The sequence below is a fragment of the Erythrolamprus reginae genome, chromosome 5, assembly GCF_031021105.1.
Source record: "Erythrolamprus reginae isolate rEryReg1 chromosome 5, rEryReg1.hap1, whole genome shotgun sequence".
Classification (NCBI taxonomy): Eukaryota; Metazoa; Chordata; class Lepidosauria; order Squamata; family Dipsadidae; genus Erythrolamprus; species Erythrolamprus reginae.
The window spans coordinates 73,219,929-73,238,395 of record NC_091954.1 but is presented as its reverse complement, the minus strand read 5'-3'; the positions used below and the strand labels follow the sequence as shown (position 1 = coordinate 73,238,395).

The following is an 18,467-nucleotide window of genomic DNA, read 5'->3' as shown; positions in this document are numbered from 1 at the left end:
GGAGGGAAAACTTTGTCTGTTAGTAATGACAGATTTATTTAAAAAATGAAAGTTGGATCTGTTTTTCTCAACTTCATTTTTTGTGAGTTTCTTTTTTCTTTACTCTCCCAAATGGAAGAAGTAAGCAACCCAGTTTTGGCATTTTTTTATTAGCAGCTAAGCATAAATAAAGCCATATTTACATGATTAACAACAAACAGATATTTTACTCATCAGGCATCCATGTTGTGTGATTTCTGTGCAATTTCATGTGTATTGTTGTATTCCCTGACCACCTACTATGCTTTCTTTTCGCATAGGAAGGTATTTTATTTCTTTACAAGGAATTTTAACCCATTACTAACATAAAACAATACAAGTGGTACCCTGTATATGCATAAGAAGCAATTATTTCACTGCTTATTCAGATGTACAAGAGTATTCAGTGATGTATATTTCTTGTATGTTGAAATCTGTACTCTGTCTCTATTCAGTTATGGTTAAGTGCAAATTCCCTGTGTAGCATTTAAGCAACCCCACCCCCCCACAAAAACAACAATCTGAATAGGAATCTTTTTACAATACTTTTTGTCTTCTAGAGGCTTGAGCTTATTTCCAGGAATTCTAACTGCAACATTTGGAGAATGTTTGGGAAGAGTAGTTTTTTAAAAAACACAAAAAACCCTAGCAAAATACTGCACCAATTTGTCTGGATCCAGATCATAATTTAACTTGTATTCTATCTTTCTAGGTATGAATGCTGCCGTTCGAGCTGTAACACGCATGGGAATATATGTTGGAGCTAAAGTGTTCCTGATATATGAGGTTCACATTTTTTTTGTTTATTATATATATTAAAAATTCCCCTATGTGGATATGGGATTTTTAGATGGTTGCTGTGTTCTGGGAAAATGAAAGGATCAAAGGAGTAGAAAATGGAAATGCTGGTACAAATATTTTTACAATGGTGCAGAAGTTCATTAATTCTAAAAGATCTATCAGTGTAATATTGGGAAATTTAGGAAAATCTAAGAGAGTTATGAAAAGGTTGAGAAACAGCACTGAAAATAAATATTTTCATTCTTATGATAACCACTAACTAAAAATGCAGAGTAAATGTAAATTATTTAGACAGTTTTGGCAGTGGAAAGATTCAAACTAAATAGTATAGCTAAACATTTATATGGCTCATCAAATGCTGATAAAATCATGTTAACTAGGCCACACAATCCCTGTTTCTGGTAACAGACTACTTGTTTGCTTAGATGCTTTTATTTCCAGACAAATTTTCCATTATTTTTTTTCACAGTTAGCTAGCCTTGCAATTCCGTTGTAGCATTGTAAAAATATTAGCTTCCAGCCATCAATGTGCTGCATATTGGGTGAGCTTTGTATTGGATATTTTCTTGATAATATATATTTATTATACTTATAATGTACTCAATTCAAGACCTTCCTCCATTTGTCAGTCTTTTGCATGGTTGCCATTTTATGAAAAGCAGTTAGAAGGGTAAAGGATTTTTTGACAGCTAAGCCATAGATAGGCCCCAATCAGTAAGGATGGGATCTCACCATTCTTCCATTCAGATGCTAAGCACAGGGTTCACCCCACTATATAACACCAACAGTGGTGGGCCTTATTAATAAGAACGAGTCTGCTTATAGAACTGAAGTACAAGGGCGGACATTGTGATGTAAAGAAAATAATCTTACACTTAACATCAAAAAAACCTAAAGAACTGATAACTGACTCCAGGAGACAAAGATTTATACTCACCATTGCACGTAAATGGCGAGGAGATGGAGAGGGTTGGTAGCTTCAAATTTCTGGGCACTTATATCTCAGAAGACCTCTCATGGACTATGAATGTCAACTTGCTTGTGAAGAAGGCACAAAAGACGTTGTATTTCCTGAGAAGGCTCAGGAAGACAACTTTATCTCAATAAAGTTATTATGATGATGATGATGATGATGATGATGCATAGTGGAGCAAATTGTTATACATCCTGCTTTAAAATGTGTTCCTCGTAGCAATCTGCAATAAAATTGAACAAAAAGATAAAACCAAGGACATTGAGATATAATATCTGTGTTGCAAATTAACTTTAATAAAGTTTTCTTGATAGTATGGTTGTGCTGTTTTTGCAAAAACGTCCTTTTTCTTCTTCTCAGGGTTATGACGGACTAGTCGAAGGAGGAGAAAATATTAAGCCAGCAGATTGGCTCAGTGTGTCCAATATTATTCAGCTGGTAAGGCTAATCTTTATTAACAACTTACTCTATAATTAGACAAGGCCTCATGTTCATTTCTGTTGTGGCTACATAAGCCTTTCATGATACACAGCTCTGATTTAACTCTGAATAATTTGGATTAAGTGTAAATTTTTGATTTTGGTAATGATTGATTCCCATTTTCAGGAGGAACCAAAAATAGATACTGTACTAAGACATAGTCAGTTGACTCAATCTTCCGATCTATTGTGCCAGTACTCAGTGCTTATCAATCAGATCACTATGAGCTGCCTCAATACTCTCATACCTTGCTCCTTCAAATTTTTCTGAATAGGATATGAGTCATTTTTATTTTGAAAGCTTTCCATGTTACTAGGAAGAAAAGGAATCTACTCAAGAAAGAATCCGTAGTACTTCATATGAATTCAGTACAGGAGAAACAGTTATGGCTCAACTAATTAAATTGTATAGTACTAAGTGTATGCTGTTAAGTATTATAATATTGTGACTCTTTGCTTCCGGATGGCAAGAGATGAACAATTACCTTATATTAGCTAGCTATGCTGTGGACCAGGAATCATGGCTTGATTAATATGGTAGACTATGATACTAGTCTGCGGAGAGGGGTGGCATACAAATCTGATAGATATATAGATAGATAGATAGATAGATAGATAGATAGATAGATAGACAGACAGACAGACAGACAGACAGACAGACAGACAGACAGACAGACAGACAGACAGAGTGCACGGGTCCAAAGACGGGCTAGAATGGTGGAAGGTATTAAGCATAAAACATATCAGGAAAGACTTAATGAACTCAATCTGTATAGTCTGGAGGACAGAAGGAAAAGGGGGACATGATTTAAATATGTTAAAAGGGTTGAATAAGGTTCAGGAGGGAAGTGTTTTTAATAGGAAAGTGAACACAAGAACAAGGGGACACAATCTGAAGTTAGTTGGGGGAAAGATCAAAAGCAACATGAGAAAATATTATTTTACTGAAAGAGTAGTAGATCCTTGGAACAAACTTCCAGCAGACGTGGTTGGTAAATCCACAGTAATTGAATTTAAACATACCTGGGACAAACATATATCCATCCTAAGATAAAAATACATGAAATAGTATAAGGGCAAACTAGATGGACCATGAGGTCTCTTTCTGCCATCAGTCTTCTATGTTTCTATGTCCTTTCATTCATACAATCACATGATCAGGACACTAAAAAGAGCCCAGCTTTATGTTGAAATAGGGAATTAATGGATTATTTAAGTACAAAACACAGAATTTTTAAGCCAAAAGTGAATAGTGGTTTAAACCTGGTTTACAGTCTGATTTGTTAGACATCTTCCCTCTCCGAGTTCTATGATTCAGATTTAATTCTAATTTTTCATATGTTCATTCTCTAAAACAAATCTAAGGAGCAAGGGGACTGTAGGCACTTATATGCCATATGTTCTTATTACATCTTATCATGGCTGTAAAATCATTCTAGACTAGTAATGTTGCTTCAAGCTAATAGAAGCTTTTCAAGAACACAGGCAGAGAGCTTATTCAGTTTTGCTATCTGGGGAGAGCTGGGTTATGAATTGAACCTTGCAGGGCTCCTTTCTGAATGAAATTATCCATGTAAACTTTATTGAAATTTATGTAGGAAATATTATTTTCCTAGGAAAATCTACGGAATGTCTTCCACTGGGATTATTCAATCAGATAAATTTTCTGATTGGTTCGTTTCAGGCCTTCCCTGTTTGATATATCCCACCAATCTAGATCTCCTGTGATACATAGCTTCTTCTCATCCAACTTTCAGAGCAATCTCTGATAGTTCTGATTCTCTTGCATATTCATTTGTTTATTTTCTTCTTTATGGTTTCCCCTTTGTTCCACTTTTGGGAAAGACTGAGTATGTTGCATAGCAAGAGCAATTAGAAAATAATAAAATAGGGGGATAGTATTTTTGATTCATCCCTTCAACCTTAAATGAAAATGACTTCTCATGTACTGTAAATTTTTGTATGATGTAGTTCTTCAATTGTGTAAACTGCTGCTACATTGGCTTTTCATTTTTTTCCATATTAAGCAAAGGAAGTTATATAACAAGTCTTATAGATTTTTAAAAATCAGAATCCACTCCGCCAACCACTTAATGTAGGTGTTTAAATAGTGCAGATTAATGGTTCATGTCCCCATCCTCACTTTGGTAATGAAATGTTTTAGTTCAACTTTCCAAAAGCCATTTAGCATCTTCCAGAGAAGCTTCTAGTGAGACTGATGTTCTGATGGATCCCTGGAATGCTTGGAATTGCAGCCTTAATACTGTACTTTCAAGGAGTAGTGGCGCAGTGGTTAGAAGGCAGAATTGCAGGCTGACTCTATTTACTGACAGGAGTTCAGTCCTCACAAGGCATAAAGTTGACTCACCCTTCTATCCTTTCAAGTAGGATGCCCAGTGTCCGATGAAATGAGGACACAGATTGTTGGGGACAATATGCTGACACTGTAAACCACTTAGGGCTGTAAACCACTATGAACCAGTATATAAGTCTAAGTTCTATTGCTATTTAAACAAGGTCTGTGTAGAAATTGCTGTCCGAGTGACATAGCCCTAAATTTGGGTCTTATTGAAAAATGGAAAGTAGGGAACAATGTCTGTAGGGAACATTGTGAGATTACTCTTTTCATTAAAAAATATTAACTACATCTATATGAGCTAAGGGTTGGATTTACTGGAATTGCTTCCTTAATGGACCTGACTGTCAGAATTATTTGAAGTAGACCCACCCACCTCACTTACAAAAGTGTTGTATTTTTTCCTTCTTAGAGCCTTTCCCAGTTTGACTGGTATGTTTCCTTTCTGTCAGGTAACATTCTGATATTGCATGTCTCTATAGGATGGTTCTTTCTTTGTCTTCCTTTACTGCTGACACAGCTTTTGCTACTAATAAATACAGGCTTGTGCAAGGCTACCCCATCTGTGCCATGTTTTTTTTTTAATATGCCAGATAAATTATCCCCAAATCTTCTCTAAAAGAGAACAATTAATAGTTAAGCCATTTGATTTGAATGCTTTAACTGGTTTTTATAGCAGTCCAGTTTAAAAAATAATAACCTTTCTAGCAACATGCTTTTCCACTCTTAGCCTAATCATATTTCTCTTCAGTTTATAGCATTGTGACTAATTAAATTCATAATTGTTGTTTGTTTGGCTCTTATATGTGTTACAAATAAGAGTTGAAAGCTTCAAGTCAGTGGATGTAGATTTATTATGTTAACTTTCAGAAGCATTATCCTGCTCCTGAGCTGAGGGGGCAATTTTTCAGAAGATGGTTATTCAAAGACAGTTATGTTCCCAATAGCAGACAGCAACAGCAGCAGAATCTGCTAAGTTCTTCAGGCATAGCAAAATTAGGGCAATTGAGAGGTGCCTGTGATGGGATGAACAGTAAGGTTAAATGATAATGAAATAACCGTTGGTTCCTAGTTTTCTTGTTCAAGACTACCACAGCTGACATTGCTCACTGGCACATATCCCTTTAATAACTTCCTGTTATCATTCCAAAAGCCATCTGCTTGGGATATAAGAGAGAAACAAATAACTTCCTCCAGTATTTAACATATTTTCCACTCACTCTGCAATGTATTGGTATGTCAAAAATGGTATCTTGTAAGTGACTCCACATTGTCACCAATCCTAGCAATTGATGCTTCACAAGGTTAAAAAAATATAAAAATGAAAAAAGTATGTTTTCTTTTTATAAATTCATGGATTGTGCTTTCAAAACAAAAACATATATCAACTTCAACCTGTTCAAATCTAGAGCCACAAAGCCTTTTTATTTCTCCTGTATTCCCTTTGCACCAGACTTGGTTTCTTATCGGAACTCATACACTTTCAATACCGTTTTTTCCCTGTTAATTTCTGCAGCCATCTAACTTTAAAATTCATAATTATTCTTTTCTGTTTAAAGGGAGGCACTGTCATTGGCAGTGCCCGCTGCAAAGCTTTCACCACACGGGAGGGTCGCCTTCAAGCTGCCTATAACCTGGTACAGCATGGCATCACTAACTTATGTGTCATTGGAGGAGATGGCAGCCTGACTGGTGCAAATATCTTCCGCTCAGAGTGGGGTGATCTTTTGGAGGAACTGGTCAAAGAAGGTAGGCATAAACCTGCTCTAACATTGTATTATTGGTGCCAGGCTGCTACCTGCATTTCATGTTATTGACTCTGAAAATGGACTTGGATGTTGGGAGCTAAAAGACCACAAGCAAATAATGTTTCTAAGGATGAAAGCTAGTATCAACTCATGAATTTATTTTGTTGTTCGGTTGCTAGGTCGTATCCAATTCTTGGTGACCCCAAGGATCATACTTAGTTAGTTGCTTAGTTGACTTTCAATAGGACAATGAAATCCATTTCAGTAGGAAGAATCAGAGATATGATTTAGAAGTGCAGGGTTGGGGAAGATAATACTGGGTTGAAGAACCTGCAAAAAAGAGAGAACTGGATGCGTTGGAGCATAAGCTGAATGAGAGCCAACTGTATAATAAAGCTAAAAATAGGACAATGAAATCCATTTCAGTAGGAAGAATCGGAGATATGATTTAGAAGTGCAGGGTTGGGGAAGATAATACTGGGTTGAAGCACCTGCAAAAAAGAGAGAACTGGATGCCTTGGAGCATAAGCTGAATGAGAGCCAACTGTGTAATGCAGCTAAAAAAGGATACATGTGCAATCCTAGGCTACATCAACAATCTCTAAGGCAGTGTGGGTGAACCTTTTCGGCGCCGAATGCTGAAACAGGAGCGTGCGCAAACGGAAATACGAAGAGCAGCCACCTGAGACGCATGTGTGTGCTGGGCAGCTGCTCTTCCAATTTCTGCCATGCCCTCACACATGAAGGCCAGCTGGTTGATGAGCCATTGCCCAGAAAGACAAGGGTGACAGCTCACATGACCAGAGAAATGGCTCTTGTGGGCCATAGGTTTGCCGTCACAGCTCTAGAGTCAAGATCAAAAAGAATCATTGTTCTTCTCTGTTCTGCTTTGGTACTTCCAATCTTGGGCACAATATTTTTTAATGGTGACCAACTGGAGCTTCCTTGAAAATAACAACCAAGTTGACAAGGGATCTAGAGAGAAAAAGAAATTATTATTATTATTATTATTATTATTATTATTATTATTATTTAATTAATTAAATTTGTATGTCGCCTCTCTCCGTAGACTCTGATGAATGGTGGGACATCTTAACTATGTTTAAACCTTGACAGAAAAGTTTGGGAGATACTGTATTATCTGGATGGCTGTCATAAAGAAGAATGGCATAAAGAAGAATCCTGTAATAGGGAAACAAACTGTAGTTTGATAAGAAATAATATTTAAATTGGACATATGGAAAACGATTAAATGGTACTAGCTGTTCAATAGAATAGATTGTTTCAGAAAGTAGCAGATTCTTCTTCACTGGAGATGTTTATAAACAGGCTAGGAGACCATCTAAATTAGCTCTTCAAAGTAGGCCATCAAAAAATATTCTGTGAATTCTACTTTACTGTTGTGGAGTCAAATAACAAAATCTTAAAAAGCTAGTCAGGTAACCTTTTTGTGCCAAACAGCATCAAGGCAGGGTTATTTTGAGTTTCTTTTCATTGGTTTCATTGTCTAAACTGTGCAGTAAGTTCTTCACGTCCCTCCTTAATGGTTTGTTACCCCAACCCTCCTTAGCAATTCTTTCAGCTTTCCCCATGGTCCACTCTAAATTCCTTTACAAACTGTCTGGAATGCTGCAATTCCAGATTCTATCACTGGCCAAGTGAATTCCAAAATCCCTTCCAAACCTATGCTTTTATGATTGTTCTTATTTTTAAATTTTCTCACTTTTAACACCATTGAATCTTTAGCTGATTCTTTTTTACAGTCAGTTGCTCCCGTCTATGTGCCTTTATACAATAAAACATATTATGGGAGTAGAACTAAATGAAATAAAACCAGCCTTCGTTTCTAATGAAATACAAACTTAGTGAAATCAGTGCTTTGTATTGTCATCAAAGCACTGATATCACTAAGTTCATATTTCATTGAAGGCTGATTTTATTTCTTTTATTTCTTAATGACAGATTAGAATGGAATGGAATGGAATTCTTTATTGGCCATGTGTGATTGCACACACAAGAAATTTGTCTTGGTGCATATGCTCTCAGTGTACATAAAAGAAAAAGATACATTTGTCAAGAATCATGTGGTACAACACTTAATGATTGCCATAGGGGTCAAATAAGCAATGAAGAAACAATCAATATTAATAAAAATCTTAGGATACAAGCAACAAGTTACAGTCATACAGTCCTAAGTGGGAGGAAAAGGACTTAGTAAAAAGTTTGACAGTGTTGAGGGAATTATTTGTTTAGTAGAGTGATGGTGTTCCAGAAAAAACTGTTCTTGTGTCTAGTTGTCTTGGTGTGCAATGCTCTTTAGTGACATTTTGAGGGTAGGAGTTGAAACAATTTGTGTCCAGGATGTGAGGGGTCAGTAAATATTTTCACCACCCTCTTTTTGACTCGTGCAGTACAAGTTCTCGGTGGAAGGTAGGTTGGCAGCAATTGTTTTTTGTTATGATGTATCTGTCCTGTTTCTGCAGCCAAGCTATTAATTAAGACAGAAAACATAATGTAGAGTTTACCAGAGTAGTGTTCAAGATGCAATGTTTTAAAATCTTGATTTTAATTGAAACAATCTCCATTTATTTTGCTGTAGGATAAGCATGATCTAATTGTGTTTGGAAACAGTTCTTTTCGGATATTCTTGAGACTCACAACCCCGTGTTCATTTTCCATTCAGGTAAAATCACTGAGGAAATATCTCAGACATACCGTCACTTAAACATTGTGGGCCTTGTGGGCTCCATTGACAATGACTTCTGTGGCACTGATATGACCATTGGCACTGATTCTGCCTTGCACCGCATCATGGAGGTGATCGATGCTATCACTACAACAGCCCAGAGGTGAACACAAAATTCCTTTATATCTTTTCTTCGCTGTCATTGTCACAAGCACACAAGGTGTGGCTGGTTTTAATGAAGCACATTCCTTACGCTTTGTAAATTGAAGGTTTTATTTTGTTTAATTTTTCCTCTGTCCCCTTCCCCCCTCTCCTCATTGTTGTGGTTGGCTCTGGCCCAGCTCCTGCCCCAGGGAATGTAGAGGTGGAGGCAGGGGAAACGTCAACATGTCACAGGCCTTTTTTGTTGCCAGCAGAGTCAGGAAGTGCAGTTTCCTCGGACGAAGAAGAAGGTGGGGGTGACTTGGAAGAGGGGGGCTTGGCACACAGCCAGGAAGCCAATCACCATTGAAAATTCAAAGCAATGTCCTTTATCACAAAATTCAAAAGAAAACAAAGCACCCTTTTTGTATTGCAAAGAGCACTCTTTCCCAAAACAACCTTGTAGGCTGTACAAGTCCCTTAATTCGGATGATGAAGTGTTAGACCCATGCAGGCGCAGGCTTATGCATCGAAGAGACCAATTGAGAAAATATTACAGGAGATAAGAGAGGCCGCCTGTGTTTGGGTGGGGCTCCAGTAATTAGAGCTGCTGCTATAAATAGCAGCGTGCTAGTTTGGCCGTTGTGGAAGATTATCTGATCGCAGTTCTTCAGAATCATGCCTCGCTGTTTCTGAACTTTGTGGATTTTTCACGCCTTTGACACCAAAGCAGAGTAAAGTGTGTGTGTGTGTTTCACTTCGTGGGAAGAAGTAGGGCTGTGACGTTTCTTCACATCTACTAGTTAAGTACTTAAGGACTGATTAAGGGACTTGTACAGCCTACAAGGTTGTTTTGGGAAAGAGTGCTCTTTGCAATACAAAAAGGGTGCTTTGTTTTCTTTTGAATTTTGTGATAAAGGACATTGCTTTGAATTTTCAAACGTGTGTGCGTCTGAAATTTGTACCCGTGAATTTTCGGGAGGCTTCTACCAGAGAGCCCGGCAGAACACTTCATATTATAAAAACAAGTTATTATGTTAAGGCACTGGTATCTTCACCTAACATAGCACTTTATAATTTTGTTTTGCAGTCATCAGAGAACATTTGTGCTGGAAGTGATGGGAAGGCACTGTGGGTAAGAGTTGTTTGTTTGTTGAATTGAAAAAAGTTCAGTTTCCTAGCTGGGGAGAGCTAATCTAAAAAGCACCTCCCTAAGTGCTTTATAAAATCCCCTCCCCGCAAGCTCCATCTATTCTGTCTTCAGGACAATTTCTTTCACTTTGAACAACATCAAAGGTGCCTTTCACAAGATGACATTCTTCTTCTTTTCCAGATACTTAGCATTAGTTTCAGCGCTGGCTTCTGGAGCTGACTGGCTTTTCATTCCCGAATCACCCCCTGAGGATGGCTGGGAGGATTTTATGTGCGAACGGCTTGGTGAGGTAAGAATTAGTAATATCTGATATTCAACTAAACAAACCTAGCTCATGGTAGTAGAGAGCTTGTGGGATTCAATTTTCCTACAGACACCTTCATAAGTATCATTGTGTTTGGAAACTTCAGATCGTGCAGAATGTAGCTGCGAGAGCAATCATGGGCTTTCCTAAATATGCCCATGTTACACCAACACTCCGCAGTCTGCATTGGTTGCCGATCAGTTTCCGGTCACAATTCAAAGTGTTGGTTATGACCTATAAAGCCCTTCATGGCATCGGACCAGAATACATCTGGGTCCGCCTTCTACCGCACGAATCCCAGCGACCAGTTAGGTCCCACAGAGTCGGTCTTCTATGGGTCCCGTCAACTAAACAACGTCGTTTGGCGGGACCCAGGGGAAGAGCCTTCTCTGTGGCGGCCCCGACTCTCTGGAACCAGCTCCCCCCGAAGATCAGAATTGCCCCCACCCTCCTTGCCTTTCGTAAGCTCCTTAAAACCCACCTCTGTCGTCAGGCTTGGGGGAACCGAACTACCCTTTCCACCCTAGGCCTATACAATTTATGCATGGTATGTTTGTGTGTATGTTTGGTTTTAATAAGTGTTTTTAAATTATTTTAAACATTAGATTTGTTACATGCTGTTTATTACTGTTGTTAGCCGCCCCAAGTCTATGGAGAGGGGCGGCATACAAATCTAATAAATAAATAAATAAATTGTGCAATCTGGCTTAAAAAAAACAAGATTATTTGTATATAAAAACTGACTGCTATCTATTTGAAAAGTATCAATGGCTAGAATCATTTCCAAAAGTGGATCCTTCCCCTCTCGCTATGAGACCTAGAGAATTTCTTTCAGAAATAATAGCGATAGCAATAAAACTTAGATTTATATACCTTTCCATAGTGCTTACAGCATTCTCTGAGCAGTTTACAAATGTCAGCATATTTCCCCCAACAATCTCCATCCTTATTTTACTGACCTCAGAAGGATGGAAGGTTAAGTCAACCTTGAGCCGATCAAGATTGAACTCCTGACTGTGGGCAGAATTAGCCTGCAATACTGCATTCTAACCACTAGGCTACCATGGCTCCTAAACAAATAAGATATGATTGTAAAAATTCGGGCATTGTTTTTAAAGCCAGACTACGCTGAGAAACAATAGGAAAGATCTGCTCTAGTTTACTTTTTTAAAAAAAACAAACTTTGTATATAGAGATATGCAAACTCATAGATTTGAGAATGGAATGTTCTGAAGTACTCTGGAACATTCTATTCCCTCTCTGATATCTTGCCATTCCAGGGGTGAGCCAATATTTTCCAGAAGTAACAAGCCTATTTTGGAGCCAGAACACCTCTTGAACATATGAAGAAGTATTTCTGGAAATTGCCAAACCTATCCCTGGAATGGCATGGTCCAGAAAAGGTATGGCACGACCTAAAGGAGAAACCTTCCAGGGTTCTGCAAAATTCCAGATTTCTCTAGGATGTTAGGGGTTTTAATACTACTTTAATTCAATTATGTGAATTGAATTGAATTTCCTGAACTAATATGGATTACAATACACTCTAAAAAAAACCTGTAGCACGAATCCCAGCGACCGATTAGGTCCCACAGAGTCGGCCTTCTCCGGGTCCCGTCAACTAAACAATGTCGGTTGGCGGGCCCCAGGGGAAGAGCCTTCTCTGTGGCGGCCCCGACTCTCTGGAACCAGCTTCCCCCAGAGATTAGAACTGTCCCTACCCTCTTTGCCTTTCATAAACTCCTCAAAACCCACCTTTGTCGTCAGGCATGGGGGAATTGAGATATCTCCCCCGGGCCTATATAATTTATGTATGGTATGTTTGTAGGTATGTCTGCTTAATAATGGGGTTTTTTAACTATTTTAAATTTTAAATTGTATATTATTAGATTTGTTATGAATTGTTTTATTGTGTTGTGAGCCGCCCCGAGTTCACGGAAAGGGGCGGCATACAAATCTAATAAATAAAAATAAAAAAATTAAAAAGCAAAGCTGACAGATAAAGAGTTTGCCTGGATAGAATCTGAGGGATGGTTGCTTACTTGTTTGGATTGGACTACTGTTGACAGTTACCAAACAGACATAGAATTGTTGAAAGAAGGATGGAATTTATGGTATAGGAAAGTCAGGACCACTTAAGTGTGACCAGCTTTCCATTTTTTCTACATTTAGGGAGTATGTTTTTGTGTGATTAAAAATCCAGGTTGCTAATATTACGATTGTGAAAATCTCTTGCCTTGGAGTCCATCAGTTCTTAGGCTTCTTATATTTTTATCTGGACAGACCCGAAGCCGAGGATCCCGACTGAATATCATCATAATTGCTGAAGGAGCCATAGACAGGAATGGAAAACCCATAACCTCTAACTACGTGAAGGAGGTAAGAGACAAATTAATATTAATGTTACAGGCCATATACGTCCATAAAGAATGAACTGTTTAGATCAGTGTTTTTCAACCAGTGTGCCGCGGCACACTAGTGTGCCGTGAGACATGGTTAAGTGTGCCGTGGGGAAATTAAACATGGGTCCCCAAACTACGGCCCATGGAGGACATTTATCCAGCCCACCGCCAGCCACCTCCATCCGAACATAAACATTCCCATCACAATCAGCTACAGGAAGTGTGGAGGCACAGGGAACACTCACTGACCAATCACCTTCTAGGATTCATCCCAATCACTAGCGATGAACCAATAGCAGGCCGCCTATCATCCACACCCAGGAAGGTCTCTGCTCGGGCTGCTGCGCACTTGTCATTGTGTGGCCATGGTAGTTGAAGCTGCTACTCCTCCCCGCTTTCCCGATTTCTAATCATGGTTTAAAGCTAAAGTTTGCTGAACTTCCTTTGGACAGTTTTTCATTATCCCCCGCCAACAAAAATTGCTCCTCTTTTCAACCACATATCTATGTGAGCTGAGCTTCTCAAGCTTGACTGCGATAAAAACTAAAAAGAGAGACTGAGAACTGTTGAGGAAGAGCTTTGTGTGTGTGTTTCTACCATTCCTGCCCTTTTGTGTTCATTGAAACAGGTCCAGGTTTCACACTAAGTGAGTATAAATACATTTAGAAACTATATTACAGTGGAACCCCGACATAAGAGCTGCTCTACTTAAGAGCAACTCGAGATAAGAGCTGGGAGGGGAGAGATATTTTTGTTCTACTTACAAGCCCAAATTCGAGATACAAGCGCCAAGGAGCTGTCTCCTGAAGCCAAACGCTAACTTCCGCGTTCGGCTTCAGGAGACAGCTGCGAAGCAGCGCGCGTGTTTTAAAAGGTTGCAGCCGGCCTGGAGGACTCGGGGGGGGGGGGGTGCTTGCAGCTTTCTTTCTTGCTCTTTTTCTTTCTCTCTTTTACCTTCCCTTCCTCTATTTCTTCTTTTCTTTCTCCTTCCCACCTTCTTCCCTCCCTCCCTCCCTTCACTCATTCCTCTCTTACTCTCCCCTTTCATAAGTTTCCTTGCTTCCTTCCTCTGTTCCTGTCCCTTCCCCCTTTCTTTCTTTCTTTCTTTCTTTCTTTCTTTCTTTCTTTCTTTCTTTCTTTCTTTCTTTCTTTCTTTCTTGCTCTTTTTCTTTCTCTCTTTTACCTTCCCTTCCTCTATTTCTTCTTTTCTTTCTCCTTCCCACCTTCTTCCCTCCCTCCCTCCCTTCACTCATTCCTCTCTTACTCTCCCCTTTCATAAGTTTCCTTGCTTCCTTCCTCTGTTCCTGTCCCTTCCCTCTTTCCTTCCTTCCTTCCCACCCTCCGTCCATTCATTCACCCATTCCTCTCTTGATCGCTTAAAGCCGGTCCCTGGTGTAAAAAGGGTTGGGGACCTCTGTCCTACAGGATTGGGTGGCAGAGAAGTTGAACATATGTAAATTTAAAAGTTTAAGAAAGTTTACAAGTTAAGTGAAAGAAACTTCATTATTCATTTATATGTACATGTACATTTCTTCATTAAAAACATGTCTTTCTGCATAATTTAGAGTAACTTTGTGAGTTTTTTGAGGGCTGGAACCAATTAAAATTATTTACATTAATTCCTATGGGGAAAAGTCGTTCGAGATAAGAGCTGCTCGACTTAAGAGCCCAGGTCCGGAACGAATTAAACTCGTATCTCGAGGTACCACTGTATTAACTATATGTACTGTGTTAGGGTGTCATTTTGTGTCATTTTGGTTAGTGGTGTGCCCCAGGATTTTGTAAATGTAAAAAATGTGCCGCGGCTCAAAAAAGGTTGAAAATCACTGGTTTAGATAACAGTTTAACTTGGAGGGAGGGGGATTACGTTGTGTTATGTTGTGTTGTTTGTCTTATAAGACGTAAGTATAATACTTAAACAAACAAATAGGTATGCTGTAAAAGGATGGATCATGTACCGTCTTATTTTAATGTTTATACAATAAAAAATTATTTTTAAAAAAGAGAGACAAATTAATAGGTTAGAACCAGACATGGAAAGCAAAACTTAGGGAGAAAAATATTGTTTTGGGGTGTTCTAAATTCTAGAAATATTTGCATAGTTTATGCGTTTCTTTGATTTTTTAAAAAAATCTATACAAATCTATGCAAAGTTGAAAAAATCAACTTGGGAACCTTTAATATAGATTTCCTTGTAAAAGCTTTTGATCTATAGCAGTCTCTGTTTTTCTTAAGGGAAAGTGCGCATTGTCTTGGTGGGGAATGCAAAAAATGTAAAATGTACCACCCTTTCCTCCCCTCTTTTTAATCAGCTGGTTGTCAAACGCCTCGGCTTTGACACTCGTGTAACTGTGCTTGGGCACGTGCAACGTGGTGGGACCCCATCTGCATTTGATCGTGTCTTGGTAAGTGTGATATTTTCACAGAATAACCAAGTAATGGCCACATAATGTGTTGCCTGTTTAAGTTTCCCCATAATTAGAAATCTCCCTCATACCTGTTTGTAACTGTTAAGAGTCATATATGACAGCTTAAGAACCTCTAAACCAGTGTTTCCCAACCTTGGCCACTTGAAGCTATCTGGACTTCAATTCCCAGAATTCCCCAGCCAGCAAATGCTGGCTGGGGAATTCTGGGAGTTGAAGTCCAAATAGCTTCAAGTGGCCAAGGTTGGGAAACACTGCTCTAAACTACAAAGTCTGAGTCCTGAGGTTAACCTTTTGGGTTCACGGTTTTCTACTTTAGAATAATATATTTCAATTTTTAAAAGGAACACTTGAATAGTTTGGTGTTTCCAGATCTTATTTTGCAACCTGTGCATTTATTTGGTGCTACTAGAGGGGCAAAACTTACTCAGTTTCTGACATAATTTGGCAGCTCCCTCCTGGGTAACCTTGCCTACTGATCTTATTCCAAGTAGTATTAACCTGAAGTATAGACAGCTATATCTTGGCACTACCAAGGTCAGATATTCAGGGAAAGCTAATTTCTCTTCTTCAGTTACATGTCACATTCCATGTCTAATCATCTCTCTCTTCTCTATGGAAAGGAGTTGTTCCATGGCTGTGAAGTAGTACATCAGTAAGGGTGAAAATAGTTCAGGTGACAGCTGTCATGAAACAGAAGCCAGGCTTTCTGCAAAACTCAAGCAAGCAGGACAGAATTACTATGTGCCATGGACATTACTTACCTTATAATGTGCGACATTTAGGGAGGGGGAGAAATATATTTGATTGCAGAGGAAACTTTGAAAGTTGTTTTTCCCCATCAGCCCCTATTATGAGCCTTTGTTCCTTAGGATGACATTAGTGATTCATGAACTAAATGCCTTCCCAGAATGCTTCATAATGTTTTACGATTTACCAAATTTATTTATTTATTGATTGATTTTTTGATTTTTTTTATTTTATTTTATTTTATTTTATTTTATTTTATTTTTATGCCGCCCTTCTCCTTAGACTCAGGGCGCCTTACAACATGTTAGCAATAGCCCTTTTTAACAGAGCCCAGCATATTGCCCCCACAATCCGGGTCCTCATTTTACCCACCTCGGAAGAATGGAAGGCTGAGTCAACCTTGAGCCGGTGATGAGATTTGAACCGCTGACCTACAGATCTACAGTCAGCTTCAGTGGCCTGCAGTACAGCACTCTACCTGCTGCGCCACCCCGGCTCTTGGATGCTACTCTGTGCATAGCAGGCAGTTGTATGCAGATGCTACTCAATCTCTAGTTTGCTTTTCACCACCACAGAAATAGTATGTATCTGCTTAGACCTCATGTTGCTTCTTGTATTTGTACTTTGTCACCCTTTTCTCTTGAATTTAATTTTAATTTACCTTTTGTTCATTTGCCTATATAGGATATATATCAATACCATTCATGCAGGGAAGGACTGCCCATTGCTGGCACTGCTGGTGCACTCCGGGCGGTGCATGCATTGACACAAGATTCAGCTTCCTACGCATGCGATTTCACCTTTTTTTGGTGGTTGCGTTGCTTCTTCGCATGCACGTAGGCAAAAAAACCCACCAAAAATCTCTCACGCGCGAGCATCCTTGCACAAGATTGCGCTTACTGTGCATGCGCAGAAGCTGAATATCATGTGGGCATGCAGGTGCATGTGCCAAGGATGTGGAGATGTATGTGCATCTCCATTTTCCCAACTGGACCATCCATGCAGCAGCCCACTACTGCGTTCATGTACCTTCTGGTCTTGACAGAAGGCTTATTGTGCCAGTTTTTTGCCTAGATTGATACCAATTGGTACCAATCCACCCATTTCTAAGCACAGCTGAGTATTTTCAGAATACAGTGATCCCCCGATCATTGCGAGGGTTCCGTTCCAGGACCCCTAGCAATGATCGGGTTTTCACGAAGTAGCGCTGCGGAAGTAAAAACACCATCTGCGCATGCGCAGATGGTGTTTTTACTTCCACAGCGCTAGCGAGGAGCCGAAGATTGGGGTTCCTGGGAAGGGGACTCAGCTGGGAAGCGGCACTGGGGTTTCCCCACCGCCCACGCAAACTCCTCGCCCGCCCTTCGCCCACCCACGCCGCTCGCTCGCGCCGCTTCCCAGCTGAGTCCTGAAGCCAATTCGCTTCAGGACTCAGCTGGGAAGCGGCGCGAGCGAACGGCATGGGCGGGCGAAGGGCGGGCGGGCGCGCGGGCAGGCAGGCAGGCAGGTGGCGGACAAGCCGTTCGCTCGCGCCGCTCGCTCGCGCCGCTTCCCAGCTGAGTCCTGAAGCCAATTCGCTTCAGGACTCAGCTGGGAAGCGGCACGAGCGAACGGCGTGGGCGGGCGAAGGGCGGGCGAGCGGCAGCGAGGAGTTTGCGTGGGCGGTGGGGAAACTCCTCGCTGATGCCCGCCGCTTGCCCTCCCGCCAGCAAGAGGGGGAAGACCCAGGGAAGCCGCCCAGCAGCTGATCTGCCCGGCGCCATCTACGCATGCGTGCCCATAGAAAAAAAGGGCGCGCATGCGCAGATGGTGTTTTGACTTCCGGGTTGAAAAATCGCGATTCAGCCCGTTCGCAATGATTGGGATCGTGATACCCGGGGGATCACTGTATTCTTAAGAGTAATTACTATTCTTGGCACTGAACAATTTTTTTGGGGGTGGTGGTGGATTCTTAGAACATCCCATTCTGAAGCTATCGTAATCTTTGTTTTAATGCAAAGTTTCTACCATAACTCATTAGTTGCTGGTATCTAACACACCCAGTCTTGAAGGCATTTAAGATCCATTTTTCTTGCTGAGAAACCTCTAGATTTTGTAACTGAATTTAAACATTCCTGGGATAAACATAGATCCATTGTAAGATAAAATACAGAAAATAGTATAAGGGCAGACTAGATGGACCATGAGGTCTTTTTCTGCCGTCAGTCTTCTATTTTAATTCCACAGTTCC

The 18,467-nt window shown here is 39.9% G+C and overlaps 1 protein-coding gene across 1 annotated transcript in view; it reads left to right on the top strand.

Moving 5' to 3' along the window:
- The window catches only part of PFKL (phosphofructokinase, liver type), a 57,985-nt gene that overhangs the window by 11,004 nt on the left and 28,514 nt on the right, over positions 1–18,467 (top strand). Inside the window, exons 2-9 of the mRNA XM_070753141.1 lie at positions 731–804; positions 2,153–2,230; positions 6,187–6,376; positions 9,059–9,224; positions 10,293–10,337; positions 10,536–10,644; positions 12,943–13,038; positions 15,374–15,466. Coding sequence (XP_070609242.1) covers positions 731–804; positions 2,153–2,230; positions 6,187–6,376; positions 9,059–9,224; positions 10,293–10,337; positions 10,536–10,644; positions 12,943–13,038; positions 15,374–15,466 — 851 coding nt within the window. The remainder of the gene's footprint in view (positions 1–730; positions 805–2,152; positions 2,231–6,186; positions 6,377–9,058; positions 9,225–10,292; positions 10,338–10,535; positions 10,645–12,942; positions 13,039–15,373; positions 15,467–18,467) is intronic.